Source organism: Haliaeetus albicilla, chromosome 20, assembly GCF_947461875.1.
Source record: "Haliaeetus albicilla chromosome 20, bHalAlb1.1, whole genome shotgun sequence".
Classification (NCBI taxonomy): domain Eukaryota; kingdom Metazoa; phylum Chordata; class Aves; order Accipitriformes; family Accipitridae; genus Haliaeetus; species Haliaeetus albicilla.
In genome coordinates, this window is record NC_091502.1 from 16930289 (window position 1) to 16946268 (window position 15980).

The window sequence follows — 15980 nt, forward strand, 5'->3', positions numbered from 1 at the left end:
CGCCTCTCGCGAGCCCTCCCCCCCCCGGCGCTATTTAAGCTCTCGGGCGGCCATTTCGCGCCCTTTGGGGCGGCGGTGCGTGAGGGGGCGCAAGGTGGGTGAGGGCGCGCTCGGCATCCGCCGCCATCCGCGGCGCTGGGGCGGCGGGAGCGAGGGACCCGGGTGAGGGGGGAAGAGTCGAGTCGTGCCCGCTCGCCCAGCGCCTCCGCCGCAGGGCCCCTCAGCGAGGAAGGGCCCGGGGCAGGCTGGCGGCCCGGCCCGGTCTGCCCCGGCGGGGTGTGTTGTCCTCGGGAGCCGGCTGTGTGGCGGCACTTGGCGAGGGTCTCCGTGGGAGCGGTGCCGGTGGGGTGTCCCCGACCTGTGGTAATGTGGTGGGTGCCCACGTCCGAAATGTCTGCCGCGGCGCCGGCCCCAGCGCGCTGCTAGCAGCCGAGCTCGGCGAGCGGTGTGTCCAGCGCCTTTCCACCTGAGGAAGACGTTGGCTCATTGATAGCTCTTTTGGGAGAAGTGATCAGTCAGTTACATACTGGTTGTTTTTCTTCCCTAAGGGGTCTGTGTGGCGTGCCAGCTGTGAAGAACAGAGCTGCAGTAGAGGCGGTGAATGATGCTGAGCTGCTGACGGTAAGTACCAGCCGCAGCCCTGTAGGGTGCCGTTGTTGCATGTGTTCCTGCTGTGATGTTAGGCTGTTCTGTTTCTGGGCGTTGTGTCTGTCAGGCCCTGGGTGATGTTAGCGGTGTGCTCGCAGTTCACCCAGGGTGTAGGTGCAGGTGTAGACTAAGCAAAACCTTCGGTTTGTTAATGCCTAGGTTACAGTGGCACTGCTTGATTTAGGGTGACCATCAATCGGTAGCTTCATTGTGTAGGCCTGGTTACTTTGTATAAACAATGCATGCCTCGCTAAGGACTGTACCCTTGAAGAGGATCTGAAGACCGATAAAGAGGCAACATCCTGCCCCAGAAGGTGCCGAAAGCTGGATGATTGCCAAAGAAGCATGAAGTCAGTAAAATCTGCAGTAACTGGGGGGAAGGTAAAGGTGGCAGGGGAAGATCCGTGACCACCGACTCATTTCAAGACCAAAAAGATTTGCCCTCCCCTGTAAGGAGCATGCGTGTCAATTTATGTAGTAAGGGAGACTAATTTAAATATAACTTAACCAGTACCAGAAGGAATGGGGATTACTAACCAATGAGCCTAAATTTAGGTGTTTTTTTTACTAATCATGTAACAGGATAAATATGTTGTAGTTCTTTGGTGTGGTGTGCTAGCTTTGTGGAATTACCGCTCAGCACCCATCTTTGTGCAAACATGAAGTAAATAAATATCTCAGCTCTGTGTAAGATTGGCTTATTGCACACGGGGTACAGAACCCCACCTGTGGGACAACACAGGTTGCTGTCAAAAATCACCTTTCCTCACAGCAAAGGGCAGATTGGACTCCTGTGCTGCTATTTTAAGTGCATTAGGGTGAGTTTAAGGTCTAGTGTACTTCTAAGCCTGCATTTAATACAATTTTGGAATGAAATATTTTCATTTTGAAAAACGCGACAGGGTAGGTTTTGTCTTGAACAGTTAGTGATGCAGAAAGTCATTTAAATGTAGATTGCTTAAAAATCAGTCACTGATGTATGGCTGCAGCAGATTTGTGATATTTTCTCTTTGTTCTGAGAACAACTTTGAGATATCTGTAGCTGTATGGATTAGAGTAGAAATGGAACTTAAATACTGTAAGCAGTTATGGCTGCTCATGTTCTGTAGCCATTTGTTCTGACCTGCTATTCTTATTGTTAACTGCTAGTCTATATACATCTACTGTATTTTCAGACTTTTCAATTTGCTGTTGCATATGTATGTCTTCCCATGCTTTTGGGAAGCCTTCTTCCTGAATCCACAGTAATCTGTACTCTGAAACATGAAACTGTTATCTAGACAATAGCAGGTTATCCGAGGACATTAGATGAGTTCTGCTATAGTGTCTTCATATGCTAAATTGTGTGTAACTACATTTGAAATATTAATGGGTATGATGATGGGTTTGTGAAACTGTAAAAATCACAGTAAAATTACAAAGATACAGATCTATAGGGCTAGTAAATGACTAACAAGTGGGTAAAATAACTTGAGGCTATTACACAGGAAGGACAGGTTCCTCAGTCTGTTTTGTATAGACTTGGGCAGCTGAGGGGGTGGTTTGGGTTGTATTTCAGATTCAACTGAAAATTAAAATTTTGTTTGTGGGTCTAGTCTCCATGTCAATTGATAACCAGTGAGCAAAGGGTTGATAGATTGTTAGAGCAGGAGACTTTAAGTATCATGTAGCTAGCAAAAGAAAAGAGGGAAGATGGCATTGCTTCTAATGGTGACAGTGTCTTGGATTAGTTTAAAAAGGCTGTAAACGACAGTGAAGTGGGTATTTGTATATGACTTGAAACTGCAATATCTTTACAAGTATAAGAAGCTGTTGGCTACGCATGTGTGTGCTTGTTTAAGGGAAAACTTACTCCTAGTAGGGAGAGGGTTAAAACATTCAGAACTCATCTCTACAAGTTTATGAGCAATCTGATGCAGCTCTGAAGTTAGCCTTGCTTTGAGCAGGAGTTGGACCAAAAGAGCTGTAAAAAGCCCTTCTGACCTAAATTATGCTATGAGTATCTTGAGATAAGTGGCTGCAACTTAACTGTTACTCTGAAGGTTGATTCATTTGCTCGTGGTTCATAGGAAAATCTATGTTGAAGTTTGCTCAAGATTGTTCTTGTAAGTTTACCCTATTAGGTGGAGTGGTGGAAGGCTTGTTACCTGATTAACGTAGAATTTTCTTTAATTTCTTGAATTCTCATTGATTTTTAGGGCAAACTGAAACATGACTGATACAGATGAATCCCAGGCTTCTGCCTCTGATTACCCTGATGCCCAAGAGCTAATATGCAGTTTGCAGAAGGAACCATATAAGGTACATGCATGTGAAAAAAATACGCGAATGGAGTGTTCACGTTCAAGGCAGAAGAATGCTGTTCCTGAGGAGTCTTCAGATGAGCTTAACAGTATATGTAAATCATCAGCTGCTTCAGCTGAGATTTTACTGGACAGCAGTGATTCAGAAATGTGAGTTTTTCTCTCTAGTTTGGATTTTTTCCTGTGAAGAACCTGTGTCATGTATCATAAAAGTACACATGCTTTTGGAAGTAAATGTTTTTTTATTTCTTCTTCAGTGATCTCTCTGCTGCTAGTGGCAGTGAGTACCATCCTAAGTGCTCCGTTGCACTTTCAAAGCAAAAAAGGACATCTCAATCTTCAAGGCAACAAGCTGAATCTGTTGCAGGAGTGCCTGACAACGAAAGCTCTTCAGATTCTTCTCTGTCCCCTGCAAGTGCAGTGAAATCATCGGAAACTTCCAAGAAGAAGTCAAAACTAAACTTGAAGGCCATATTTGCCTATCACTTCAGGGGAAAGAAGTTTAAGGCTGCTGCACACCGAAAATACAAGGGTGGCTCAGGGAAGAAGAAGAAGAAAAAGTATGAGAGCACAGGGATGCCTACGGGGAGGCCGCCACTGACAGCCTCACCACAAGAGCAAAAGAGAAGGCTTCTAGACAGAGGTTTTCAATTCCCTTTTGTTGAAAAACATTATGGGATGAAACATATTCCCTTAAAGATGGTTCTTGGCTATGAGGTGAGCCCTCTGTTTTGTGGGATAAATGTATTGTTTCTTTATTTAGCCAATTTAAGCTCACTATTTTGAGACTATCTTTTGCTTCTACCTGATGTGCTACAATAAAACAAGGAAACAGTTTTTACTTATGTTAAAGAGGACAATTGATGTTGTCTGTTTATTTAATACCTTTAAGACAAACACAGCTAAAATACAGGTGTCAATATAATATTACAGTTAAGAATACAGATGCTTTATAGTGGTATTTTTAAGATCTCACATGATGTATTTTTATTTCAGCAAGCAGCTACAAAGGGATATTTCCAGTACATTGAAGTGCTTAAATATGAGGAACATCTTAAAAAAGCTTTAAAAGCCCTTCAGGCTAGTGAAGACTTAGAAAGAGAATGTCTGGCGGTACGAAAACACAAATACTTAGATGATGAGGGCCCCATTTCCCCTATTCAGGAGATGAAGTAAGTTCATCTTTATATTTTTAGGTGGTATAAAACTTGCTTTTTTGTTCTTGACTAGAATAGAAATTTGTGTGTATAGAAGTAGATGCAAGACACCCCACCTCCCCAGCTCTTGGTCACCCCCAGCCTGTTCGCTGGCATGGGGAGGGCATCAATGCTGCTTTTGTTGTAAATCCAAACCAGCACCATACAGGCTGCTATGAAGAAAGCTAACTCCATCCCAGCCACACCAGTACAATCAGCTGTTCTTACAGTTGAGGAATTCAGGAGGTAGTACAGTTGCTTGTAGTAGCATGTGATTTGTGACAGAGTTGTAGGTGTACCAAGTTCAGTTCCTATCCTGGCCTTTTAACCTGTATCAGCATTGTGTGATCTAAATGTGAATATCTGCTTATGAAAGCGTTCTTTATTTTGGGAACAAAATGCTCAGCCATTTGGAATTCTGTGCCTGTAAATGTGACTTGGAACTTCTCAAAGAATGAGATAGTTTTAATCTGAAGACTGAGCATTGTTTCAAGTGTCAAGAGACATTGTACAGTCTCATTAAAATGATGTGGTAGAAATTTTTTTTTAAAAAAAGGTATTTCCTGAAATTAGTTCCTCTAGTTACCCCAAATAAAGAAGCGTAGTGTTTATGGCAAAGACTAAAGGATATTTTTAAATTTCCTTTTTACTTTATTAAGCATTGAAGTATCATCTTAGGTTGGTCTTTTTGGTTAGTTAACTTAATCAGTAAATCAGTAAGAATACTTAATGTTGTAAATATACACAGCACCTTAAAACTGGAAAGCCTACAAGACAATGTAAAGGTACAAAGCTGTCTTTCAGCTACTGTTCACTTTACTAATCACTTACAGGGCTAGTTTATGCAAGTTGAAGTATTGGGGTGATCCTGTAAAATGAGTAACAATAATTAGTTTGCTCTCTTACAAAAGAGCAGAAGCAGCAAAGTTCTGTAGAATAAATGAAAGTCAGCTCATCCAGACACTCAATTCTTTATCTGAAATGAGTACTAGAAGACTTTCTAGGTTTTGGAACCAGTCCTTCCTGTGCCACTTGTTAAAAGCATAGTATTAAAATGGTTTTCATCTCTTTATAGGGAGTCCTATCTTGAGAGAAACCTGTGGATGATAATGGAATTTAATTTCATACTTGTGTTCCATGGCAGTGTGGAGATAATATTTCTCAGTTACAATATCAGGAAGAAAGTTGTGTACTCTTGTTAGCTGAGGCCTATCCTCTTCCTTTCTTGATTGTATTCTGTTTGTTTTCTAACTTGCTGACTTTATAGCCTGTTTGTTGGTGTAATTCTAAATTTCTCAATACTACTGTTGATGTCTGCTACTAAATCTTTGTTCTGCTGCAAAGCACTGCTTCTGTCCTGCCAGTGTTGCTAGTTAGGAGGCAATTCTGCTGTCCGAAACTTATTTGAGAACAACCTTATGTAGAAGTAGTATTATCTTACACCTACAAGCTGTAGCACTTCCATCCATGTTAAGAGGAAACAGGGGTTGTGGTAGGAAAATAGTTTCCACATTTTAGGCTACTATAAAAGTACAGAGTTTTATTTGAATTTTTATATTTTCAGTGATGATGATGGTGATGACAGCTTGAATTCTGATAATCAAGAAGTCCTTGATGCCAGAGTAGTGGTGAGTAAATACTCTGTAACTTCAAAAACTCTCTGACCTTCTTTCTCTTCTGAGGTTAAAGAATTAGTAGATAATGTTTTGAGTACTTAATTCTTGAGCTTGGTTTCAGAGTTAACTGTGCGATAACCTGTGAATCCTGATCTGTAATGCAGAAGGAAGTTGTTTTGAGAGTCCACACTGAAATAATGCTGAAATGTATGGGAATTCTGGAGTTCTCTGAAGAGTTCTTAAATTTGCAAAGTTACTACTAAAATCTTACCTTTTAAGTATCTGAAAACTAGACTTGTGAATACTTCTTTCTGTCTTCCATTTTCTTAGGAGAACAGCTCTTTCATTATAAGCAGCAAAATTCCCAGTAAGAAAAAAACAAAGCCAGAAACAAAACGTGCAAAGTCAACTGAAGTGATCGAAGTAGACGAGGAAGAAGAGTAGGCTGCTGAGAACTCTGGGCTTCTGCAAGGTTCACCTCAGTGAACAGAAAACTGAGAAATGAGGTGGCAGTTGTCACTCTTCAGATACCTTTTTCATGGCCTACTTGGTTTAAAACATTGTCCTGAAGTCAATGTTGAGCTATCAACCAAGTAACCTAGTCAGATTTTGTTTAAGGTGAGTATATTGGGCTTGTGTCTGAGACCATTACAAAACAAGTATGACGACTTTTTGCTAAGCTTTTGAGCATCTTCTGTGCTGTCCTGTATCGAGTGTTTAATATCCTTGATTCAGTTGCTGATAATCGTGCCGAAATGCTAGCTTCTGCAACTTTTCTTCTGTTAACTAATGGATCAGAGAATTTATGTAATTCAGAACAGCAAAACAAGTTCCAAATATTGTAGCATAAGCAGCAGCGCAGTATAGAAAAGTGTATGCATTTGCATACGTACATATATACGCTCAAGTTACAAAGGGCAATTTGGATGCCTTTCTTTCATGACTTTTTTTGTGAGTGATACTTAGATTATTTTTTTGTGTCTTAAGGAAGTGCAGGTTATGCTTTGAAATACTTCAAGAGCTAAGTAAGGGTTGAAGACAGAATTGAAGCTTAATGCAAATCAAGTGCCAACAGTAAAAATCCAAAAGTGGTTAGTCAACTTAGACAAAAGTCTATTGCAAAATATGGTTAATACCTTTGAATGATGATAAAATCAATTTGTATGATCGAGGTTGTCTATTCCATGTGGAATAACTCTTCAGAAAACTAATTTTCTGCTCCTGAATCTAATACAATAATCTGACGTTATAAATTATCTTAAAAATAGCTGTTGCAGCGCAGTGAATCTTGGATTAAAAGATTCTTTTTCCCCTCTTGCCTTCCTCTGTCTAGAATGGGTTCTGATTTTAACATGACTAAGCAGAAGATGAAAGCTCTTTATAATGACAGCACCTTACAAGTATTGCCCCAATTGCAATACCTTTCTCAAAGGTGTCTTAGTTGGAAACATGACTAGTGAATGTTTGGAAATGGTCTGAATATGGCTAACTCCTAGATGACAAGGCTGTCTTGGTAGCAGTAGAAGTAAAAAATTGTTTAAAAAGTTTACTTGTGAATCAACAAGACTTAAACCAAAGGGTGATCTGCCTCACTCAAATAGTCTTTAATAACCAAATTGCTGTCAGCAACAAACTAACAGCTGTTCAGCAGGTAAAAGTAGTCTGTGCTGAACAGGGATGTTGTCAGAAAAAGACTTAATATCTACTGGTTTAATTTCCTTCAAAATGTAATTGGCAGCCTGAGGAGATTTACAGTAGGTGCTCAGTGTAGTGAGAGCAGGTCAAGTTGCAATTCCTTGTATGCTTGAATTAAGGTCCCAGATCTTTGTAAAGGAAGTTCAGAGTTTCCCAGTTGCAACTTGATAGCTCTAGGGAGTAAGGCTGTAAAAATTACTCTTCAGTAGTTGAAGATCACAATTAATATTGGTCCAAAATTAATGGCTAAATGTAACTCTTTCAGGCATCTACCTGAGAAATACTCTCTGGCTTGAAAGACTCATCCTGGATCTAGGAGTGGGGTTCTTGCTTGGTAAGGCATAGCGAGGTGGTATGTGGAGTCCTGCTCATTCTGCAGTTCATGTGATGAATTTTTCTGTTCAACTGCTGAGTGACTCAGAAATGAACTAAATTTCAATTCTGATTAGAACTGGATAAATACACATGAAAATCAAGCTTATTGCAACTGTTAAATTGATTGCTGAAGCCCAGCTTTTGGCTTTAGGAATCTTCGGTTATTTGACCACATCTGATAGTTCTTATTCCTTTGTTGGTTTTTTTTCTTCTAGTTTGTTGCTTTTGGAAGATGAAATGCCACTCAGTTTTCTTGATGTGCAAGGTAAGCTGTTGCTTAGTTTTCAGTTCTGTTTTTTTTCTGGTAGCTTTTATGCTTTACTTCACAAAATGTTTTGAAAAAACCAGTATTCTGTAGTTCAAGTGAGTATGTTACAGTGTTTCACAGCTGTGTAACTTTTCTGTGTGAGGCTTCCAAGGTACTGAGTGCAACATATCTTATCAGTCTGACCAAAATTAGAGCCTCTAGTCTCTGCTTGAATGAAAACTGAAACTTTGAGTTCTTGAATACCTGTATATTAAATACAGTTTTTGTTAGAAGTTATATACAGAAATACTTTGTTTCTACCTGATGTTGAAAGCTGCAGTGCAATTTAATGTATGTGATTTGGTTGCAACACTACCTGGGATTTCACCTGCTGAAGATGTTTGAGAACTACTGTACACTTTTGTCTCCTGGTGGTGCCCCACCCATGCTTTCTGTACTGGGGTGTATTGTACAGCTGCAGCTTCTGATTGCTTTCCTGTGGTAAAATTTCATCTTAATGCATGTCCCATGCAAGAACAGGCAGAACAGCAGAAAGAAGCTGGTAATCTTGCACATATGTATTGCTAAATCTGTGAAACTTCTTACTGTGGGATGTTACCAAGTTTGTTTGGCTTCAGGAGAGTCTAGGAAATTGGATGGAAGAAAACGCCGTGTAAGATAACCAGATAGGAAAACATCTTTAACGTGGGAAACCCTGAGCTAAAGCTGGGCAAGTAATGAAACTCGCAAGAACATACTTAAGAGGGTAGGATCGAGGCATCTTTTTTGGCCCTAGCTGCTGTGAGGATACTGGACTAGAAAACATCGGTTTGATACAGCATAAATTGTTCTTATGTCAGCATATCTGGTACTGAACTCCTTGTTGCAGTTACCTTAGTCCAAAGTATACCTGACTCTAAAAATAGAAACCAGTAGTGGAAGGTGACAGTTATTAATTGTAAGTATATAGTAGACTGAGAAATAACTTGATTTTTGTGTACTGTTCAAATGCTGCTTCAAAAATACTGAAAAATAAGATGAAAGTTGATGCAGTCACTCTGTTACAGCACGTGTTCAGTTTTTGTCTGTTGCTGTAGACAAAAACCTGGAACCTAGTGCTTAGAAAAAACCCTTCTTTTGCAACCCACAGCTGATGAACATATTAGTTGTGTTACTTATATGAAGGGACAATATTTGCATGTATTCAAACAGCAATTAATTCAAATACTGATGAATGTACGGAAAGAGTGTCATGTTCCTGATTTGCAGAAGTGTAGTTCAGTTATATCAATTTCTTTCCAGATGCTGCAGCTGAACACGCCAGCTCTGCAGCAGTGAGCAGTTGTAACTTTGACTGCTTGAATTCTTATGGCTGTTTGCTGGCCTTCTGATGTACAAGTATTACTTTGGTGGACTTCCATGGAACATGTTAGCAAAAGATGTAAGCTTTGTGTTTCTTTTGAACTTCAGCATAAGAATATTAAATTTCTTCAGACAAGTACTATTTCCCACAGCAAGTAATCTGTAATTTGTGCACTGTATGGTATCTGCACCCAGCAGTGTCTTCCTGATGGGGTGTTCAAAAAGCAGTGCTACAGTATTTCAGCAGCTGGCATCGTTGGTTTTCATGCAGATGTGCTGGTTAAACTTGGTATTTCTGTTGAAACAAGTAGATTGAAAGTTTTTTAGTGGGAAGCTTGTCAAATACAACATTGAAGAACTGTTGAACTGTTAAGGGATAAAAGTATAGTTAAATCAATGACCTTGCTCCAAAATATTTCTTCTTAAAGGGGCATTCCTGTGATGTCTGGCACACAGTGAGTGGCAAGCCTCTACTTCAGGGTAAGTATTGAGGAAATAGTATTTTCCTAGGTGGAGGTAGTTGGATGAGGATCATAAAAGTTCAAGTCTTTAGCTTTCTGGCTGCCTTTTTACAAAGAAGCAGTATTCTATTTTGAAACACAAATCCAGCTACCAGATGGTAGCTAGTGACATGTTTCTTTTAAAGTTAACTGGCTAGGCTTCAAAAATAGAAGCTATTCTGCAGACATTGTGAAGAGTTAATTGTTATGCCTCGTTATTCAGCAAATAGACACAACTCACTGTGTGTCTGAATTGAAAAACGTGGCTAGAAGAGTAACAGGTTATGCTTTCGTCACTGTAAAGTTAATTGCAGTGGTGACAATGAGACCTGTAACAGGTTTACTTAGTGGGACAATTATGCAAACATAGTTAAAAATGCAGCTACTGTAAAATCCCAAGGATTAGCTTGTTTTGATGTTTTTGAATTCAGTATCCTGCCTACTAAAGGAAGTAGGATTAGCAGGTAGAGGAAAAATATAGTTAGTGTCTTATTACAGTGTATTTGTAAGCTGTCTTAAAATGGTATCTCATATGTGTTTTCTTTACATCACAGTATCAGCTGACTGTTGGTTAATTCCCTTAGTTGTATCTTTTGTGCCATAGTCCTCCAATTTCTTAAATTGCAGATAGATTTTGTTGATAGTTGTGTGGCCATGGCTCTGATTTCAAAAGAAATGCTTTGTTTTGGCATTAGCATTCAGGCCACAAGCATCACTGGACTATAATCTGCCTGCTTCATATTCAGTATAAAAGTGCCTAAGTCTTAATATATTACTAAAATACTGAAGAAACTTGAAACTATTACTCAGATGCAACAATTTACTTCTTTTTAGGAAGTCCACGATAGTCCAGTCTGAACTAGCATCTTGGTAAGTTAGTGTGATGTATTGTTTTTTAACCCTTGCCTGTTGCAGGCTAGCTGTCTTTCTTTAACTTGGTGAGCTTGTTATATTGCTAGTTTTTCTTAACTGAGAAGGGCCAGTGTTGCTTTAGAAAACATAAGAGCTTCTCTTCCCCCAAACTTGAGAATGCTGTGAGAGAGTTGTTGTGATGATTGGCAAAATGTTCAACTGCTCTGAAGAGAGTGAGTGAGAATAGCCTTTCTGAACAAATCTATTACAAGCAACCTTTTCATGTCACCTTATTCTGGGCATCTTGAGGAATTAACACGCAATGTTTTCTGTCAGTGAGCAAAGATCACGACTGTGTGACTTTCTTTTAAAAATAAACAGGAAATTAAGAAGAGCCATCAAATTAAATAGGATAATATTCAGGCATTATTAGTAGCTTTAAGTGTGATTCCAAATAGAGGCTATCAGGAATGCTTGTGGTGGTTAGAGCCACTTACCACTCTAGGTTCTGCTGGTTTGTATGCACATGCATGTCAGTTTGTAACCTTATCTTGCTTTTTCAGGTGGTATGTAATTAGAGAAGATGAGACAAGAAATGCAGGATGCCATTTCACAGAAATCTGAAGTGCTTGCTAGGGTTAGTATGACATCTGAAGTTCTGCATATTCCTTAATGATTTAAGAGCTCTGGTTTTCAGTGGCTGGAAGTCTGTATGACATCAAGCTTACTGACTTGTGGAGGGTTTCAGGGAGTTGTTTCAACTGTATTTTAATCTAGCACTCACTCTGTTAAGTGAAGAATTTATTTTAATTTTGATTTGTCCAAAGAACACTCACAAATTTCTCAGTCAAAAAGGAGGTGATCAGCTTAACTGCTTAAACTGATAGTATTACTTCTACAAGTAATTAATTTAACACTTAGCAGGAAAGTTATGTGGAGGATTCTGTTTGAGAACAATTTTGTAGTTAATTCCCTTTGTTCTTTGCCTTTCAGGTAACATTAACTTTTAACATTAAAACTGTTGCTAATATGAAGGAGTTACTTCATCTTCCCCAAATGATACCCCAAAGGTATCATTTACCTTCCTCCTTCTCCCAAATGTCTTGAAACAAATAAAAAGATGCTTAAGGATCTATAAGAGATACCTTTCCAGTCTGGTTGATTATCTATTGCAGTAATTTATAGTACCAGAAATGCTGAGGTCTATCCCGATAGGATCTCTTCTGTAGGTTCGTGTCGTTGGAAATGCCTCACAGAATAAACTTGTGGTTTCGCTTTACCCATTGAACTACCTGTTAGCTCTGTGGGATAAAACTGCAAGACAAATCTCTGCAGATGTAGCATCCTAGGGACTGTAATAATGCATTATGTTCTCCTTTAGGTACTGACTTATGCTTTTGGTACAAATGAAAAAAAAAAATTGCTCAAGTGGAAAAGCTTGGTAAGTGGCAAAACACAGTGTGCTCTGGGACTTAAGGTGTAACTAACATGTTGAATTACATGGGCTGAACAGCCAGGTTTTTGTATAGGTACCTGATTTCTAACACTGTTTCTTGTGGTTTGAGTTTTTTGGATGGCTTGAAACAGTCAACTTCCCTTCTGACCACAAAGGAGTGATGATGATTTCTTGTTTTGATGGCTATAGCTAAGAAGAGACAGCACTGGTGTCTGTTTGAAGTTGAAGTAACTTCATAAACATGCTGCATTTTTGTCTTGTCAAAAAATGCTTGATAGTTCCATACTGAGCAGCAATATTTGGATTATATCTTTAAGTTTGGGTTTTAAAGAGTTTTCTGAGCAGTTCAGCCAGTTTACCTACTATACAATTAAAATTCTTGGCTTCTGTTCTATAGAATGCAGGGTCTAAAGTAAAACAAGCAAAATATTCTGGAAGAAGTATAAATCCTTTTTGGTAGGGATATATAAAAACTTAGAGGAATTCTGAAGCTGCTGATCATATAAGGTGAAATTCATGGAGTCTGTTTTCCCTCTTAGTTGTATGGCAGCTTTTGTGAAATGAAGAGTGCATTAGTGTAGTTTATCACTAGGCACTAACTGGTGGGTGCAAAAAGCTTGAATGTTAAAATGAGCAGTTGTGGATGAAGAAGTACTGCAGCTGTTGCACTGTATGGTATCTGCACCCAGCAGCATTCTTCTGATGGGATGTTCAAAAAACAGTGCTACAGTAGTTCAGCGTTTGGCATCGTTGGTTTTCGTTCTGCTGTGTCTGTTAAACCTGGTATTTTTGCTGATACAGTCTTTGTCCTCTTCAGGGATTTGAATGTATTTGCTTTCTATTTTCATGTTCCAGTGTGAGCACTGGATAGTGGCCTCTGAAACTTGGCAAGTGCATTCAGTTTCTTCTTTTTCACAGGTGCTTTAAGGTACAGAACAAAGTGAACTTTGCTGTGTTAAAAGGATGAGCTGTGGAAGATGGTAACAACCTGTTTGATAGGTAAGTGCTGAGTTACTAGTCAGTTCAGATGGTTTCATGCTACTTTACAGTTTGTGTGTTAACTGGGTATGACTATCTAGATCATTGAAACCTCAGTAAACTGTTCTAGAAAAGTGTAGAAATGGCTGTGCAGTAGCAGAGATGACTGGGCAGTGATCACCCCAGATTTTGGCAGTATCTGAGCAGGTTGCTTATCTGTGAGTCATTCTTGTGTGTATATATACTTTAAATGGATGTCACAGTTCTGCAACAATTTGTAGAACTAGTTTCTGACTTAGACCGCTACTGGTTGTGAGGAATCCTTCTGTGCTTGGAGCTTTTAACAGATTTTAGGCTTGTTGGTTAGGCTTGGATTACATACTGGCATGATTGATTGGTGTGTAACAAGAAAGGATGGGAAACTCCAATATTGATTTAAGTTGGTGGTAACAGCAGTGAGAGGGGCATACCTGGTCATTACCAAGGCTGCTAGAATGTTGCTGTTTCTGGCAAGTGTGGACATGACCGTAAAGCAAGTCCCATCAGACTCTTGAATTGCCATATGATGTGGTGCTAAGTCTGCTGGGAATAAAGGAATAAAGTGTAGGTATATGGCTGTATCCTTGGGCACCTCCAACACTTAAGCTACAAAGGAACAAAAGTTCTAGTTGGAACCTTTGTAACTTGGACTCCAGAAGCTGCTGTTAGGAGGATGGTTGAAACAAAAAGGGGAGACAAAAGGCTGCTCCATGCAGTATACATCCAACTTCTATGTTAACTCTTCACTTAGACTAACCAAACCTGCCTGTTCAACCTACAGTGTCTGCTACCAAGTCCCTGCATGTCAGAGGGCTGAGAAACACCACCTGAGTGCCACCAAAGTGAGTCTGAAGGTAAGAGTGCTTAGCAAAATTGATGGTACTAAGAAGAAATTCAAGGTCACTTCAAAGAGGGTTTGCATGGCGGAAAACCCAGCAGCTCTTAACGCGGTGACCGCATATTGAAATCCTCTGCAGGATGCCGTGGACACCTGGTGTGTGCTATGGTCTATTTGTGAGGAGATATACCTTATGGAGTGAGGCCTCTTGGAGTGAAAAAGGATATCTACTGCCCTCATGTTTTTTGAGATGCTCATGTAGGGAAGAGGCTGCTCAGTTTCATTCTGAAATGAGTTGACTTGCAGCATGTGAAGGTGGAGAACAACAGGTTGATACAGTTGTGGCATGAGCAGTCTTGTAACTTAATTGCAGCTTGTATGTCCAGAGAAGGGCAATGAAGCTGGTGAAGGGTCTGGAGCGCAAGTCTTATGAAGAGCGACTGAGGGAACTGGGGTTGTTTAGTCTGGAGAAAAGGAGGCTGAGGGGAGACCTTATCGCTCTCTACAACTACCTGAAAGGAGGTTGTAGTGAGGTGGGGGTTGGTCTCTTCTCCCAAGGAACAAGTGATAGGGCGAGAGGAAACGGCCTCAAGCTGTGCCAGAGGAGGTTTAGATTGGGTATTAGGAAAAATTTCTTCACTGAAAGCCTTATCAAGCATTGGAACAGGCTGCCCAGGGAAGTGGTGGAGTCACCATCCCTGGAGGTATTGAACAGATGTGTAGATGTGGCACTTAGGGACATGGTTTAGTGGTGGACTTGGCAGTGTTAGGCTAATGGTTGGACCTGATGATATTAAAGGTCCTTTCCAACCTAAATGATTCTGTGATTCCTTTTCCCTTGGCAATGATACATTCCTAGAGCTGCAGGGAAGTCTTAGAGTGGATAATTCTGGAACAACTAGGTGAGGGAGAAGTGCAGGGTGGGCATGCTACAGGGACTCTTGAGTAGTTACAGGAAACAGAAAATTATGATATTTGGGGAGCTGGCACTGGAAGTCATGCTCTTGCCCCATAACATTTCAGTAAAGGGGGATATATGCACATGTTCCCTGTGTTACTGTGTTTATACCAGCACCATGTCCTGAAACTAAATTGCTACAGACTGGGGGAACCATGTTATGCCAAGTGTGAGGAAGACAACAGCATTCAAATGGCTTTTCTGTTGAGTAAAAGTGCTAATAGATGCTTTTCCTCTCCCAGGTCCTGGTGATGTTACTTCAAGGAACTGCACAGCTCTTCCAAGAAAGAACCTTATCTATCTTGAGTGTTTACTGCAGTTAACTTAAAATTAAACATTCATTTTAACTTCCCTTGCTGCTTTGTAAATTGCAGTAGTGTGTGTTGTTGGAAACCAGTTCAGAAGCACAGGGAGCCTTTGCCCTTACCCATTCAGTTGTGACTTGCCTGTTTTGCCCTCCTGGGAGATCTGGCAAAGCTGCCTGCTTTGTGCTGCAGAAGAGCTAACTCACTAAGCTGAGTGTATTGAGTTGTGATTTGACTGGAAAAGGCTTCACCAGCTGTTTTCCCTCACTTCCTATCACTGAACTCAACTGTACTAAAGCTCTGGAGAAGTAGTTGTTCTGTACAGAAAGTCACAGTATTGAAATAAAACTGATCTCTGAAAGCTGCAGCCTGGGATTATTTCCTGTTGCTATACTGGAAGCAAGCAAAGGTGGTGTGTTCATGGCTGATGATCACCTGTGGCTTGCTGGTAGCAAAGTGTGGGCTTGGGCTCTTTCTTCCCTTCTGATCATAAGAAGAGTCATGGGTAAGAGCCTGAGCAGCCCTTGCAGAACCACCAGGGTGAAGATGAGAGAGACAATCCATATTATACCTCTCATCTTAGCATTGCAAAAAGCTTCCACCTCACTTCAC

At 40.3% G+C, this 15980-nt stretch overlaps 1 protein-coding gene and 8 non-coding genes across 14 annotated transcripts; all 9 read left to right on the forward strand.

The window, feature by feature from the left end:
• The first annotated feature begins 65 nt into the window (after positions 1 to 65).
• Positions 66 to 15729, forward strand: TAF1D (TATA-box binding protein associated factor, RNA polymerase I subunit D). Of its 6 annotated transcripts, none has more exons than XM_069808390.1 (17): positions 67 to 94; positions 549 to 621; positions 2847 to 3101; positions 3209 to 3668; positions 3948 to 4123; positions 5712 to 5775; positions 6094 to 6381; positions 7724 to 7792; positions 8049 to 8098; positions 9383 to 9521; positions 9871 to 9922; positions 10777 to 10812; positions 11358 to 11431; positions 12176 to 12235; positions 13169 to 13249; positions 14049 to 14121; positions 15306 to 15729. In XM_069808390.1, the coding sequence occupies exons 3-7, from the start codon at positions 2860 to 2862 to the stop codon at positions 6205 to 6207; spliced, it is 1056 nt and encodes a 351-aa protein (XP_069664491.1). In that variant the 5' UTR covers positions 67 to 94; positions 549 to 621; positions 2847 to 2859; the 3' UTR covers positions 6208 to 6381; positions 7724 to 7792; positions 8049 to 8098; positions 9383 to 9521; positions 9871 to 9922; positions 10777 to 10812; positions 11358 to 11431; positions 12176 to 12235; positions 13169 to 13249; positions 14049 to 14121; positions 15306 to 15729. The 6 variants fall into 6 exon arrangements, with proteins under 6 accessions (XP_069664492.1, XP_069664496.1, XP_069664491.1 ...); XM_069808393.1 differs by having other exon boundaries at positions 10781 to 10812; XM_069808391.1 differs by lacking the exon at positions 7724 to 7792 and having other exon boundaries at positions 66 to 94.
• On the forward strand, positions 7837 to 7908 carry LOC138690241 (small nucleolar RNA SNORD5). The gene has a single exon (XR_011329047.1). It is a non-coding gene; the product is annotated as a small nucleolar RNA SNORD5 (small nucleolar RNA).
• On the forward strand, positions 9146 to 9272 carry LOC138690239 (small nucleolar RNA SNORA40). Its single transcript, XR_011329046.1, has one exon. It is a non-coding gene; the product is annotated as a small nucleolar RNA SNORA40 (small nucleolar RNA).
• LOC138690231 (small nucleolar RNA SNORA8) lies at positions 9613 to 9751 on the forward strand. Its single transcript, XR_011329038.1, has one exon. It is a non-coding gene; the product is annotated as a small nucleolar RNA SNORA8 (small nucleolar RNA).
• Positions 10151 to 10282, forward strand: LOC138690234 (small nucleolar RNA SNORA1). The gene has a single exon (XR_011329041.1). It is a non-coding gene; the product is annotated as a small nucleolar RNA SNORA1 (small nucleolar RNA).
• LOC138690229 (small nucleolar RNA Z40) lies at positions 10984 to 11056 on the forward strand. The gene has a single exon (XR_011329036.1). It is a non-coding gene; the product is annotated as a small nucleolar RNA Z40 (small nucleolar RNA).
• On the forward strand, positions 11990 to 12121 carry LOC138690235 (small nucleolar RNA SNORA18). Its single transcript, XR_011329042.1, has one exon. It is a non-coding gene; the product is annotated as a small nucleolar RNA SNORA18 (small nucleolar RNA).
• Positions 12915 to 13053, forward strand: LOC138690232 (small nucleolar RNA SNORA8). The gene has a single exon (XR_011329039.1). It is a non-coding gene; the product is annotated as a small nucleolar RNA SNORA8 (small nucleolar RNA).
• Positions 14165 to 14294, forward strand: LOC138690233 (small nucleolar RNA SNORA25). Its single transcript, XR_011329040.1, has one exon. It is a non-coding gene; the product is annotated as a small nucleolar RNA SNORA25 (small nucleolar RNA).
• Positions 15730 to 15980: the final 251 nt, after the last annotated feature.

Coding starts and splice junctions, on each gene's coding strand:
- TAF1D (XM_069808391.1), top strand. CDS start 2,860: ATGACTGATACAGATGAATCCCAGGCTTCTGCCTCTGATTACCCTGAT. Junction 3,102..3,208: donor GACAGCAGTGATTCAGAAAT/GTGAGTTTTTCT, acceptor TTTCTTCTTCAG/TGATCTCTCTGCTGCTAGTG. Junction 3,669..3,947: donor AGATGGTTCTTGGCTATGAG/GTGAGCCCTCTG, acceptor TTTTTATTTCAG/CAAGCAGCTACAAAGGGATA.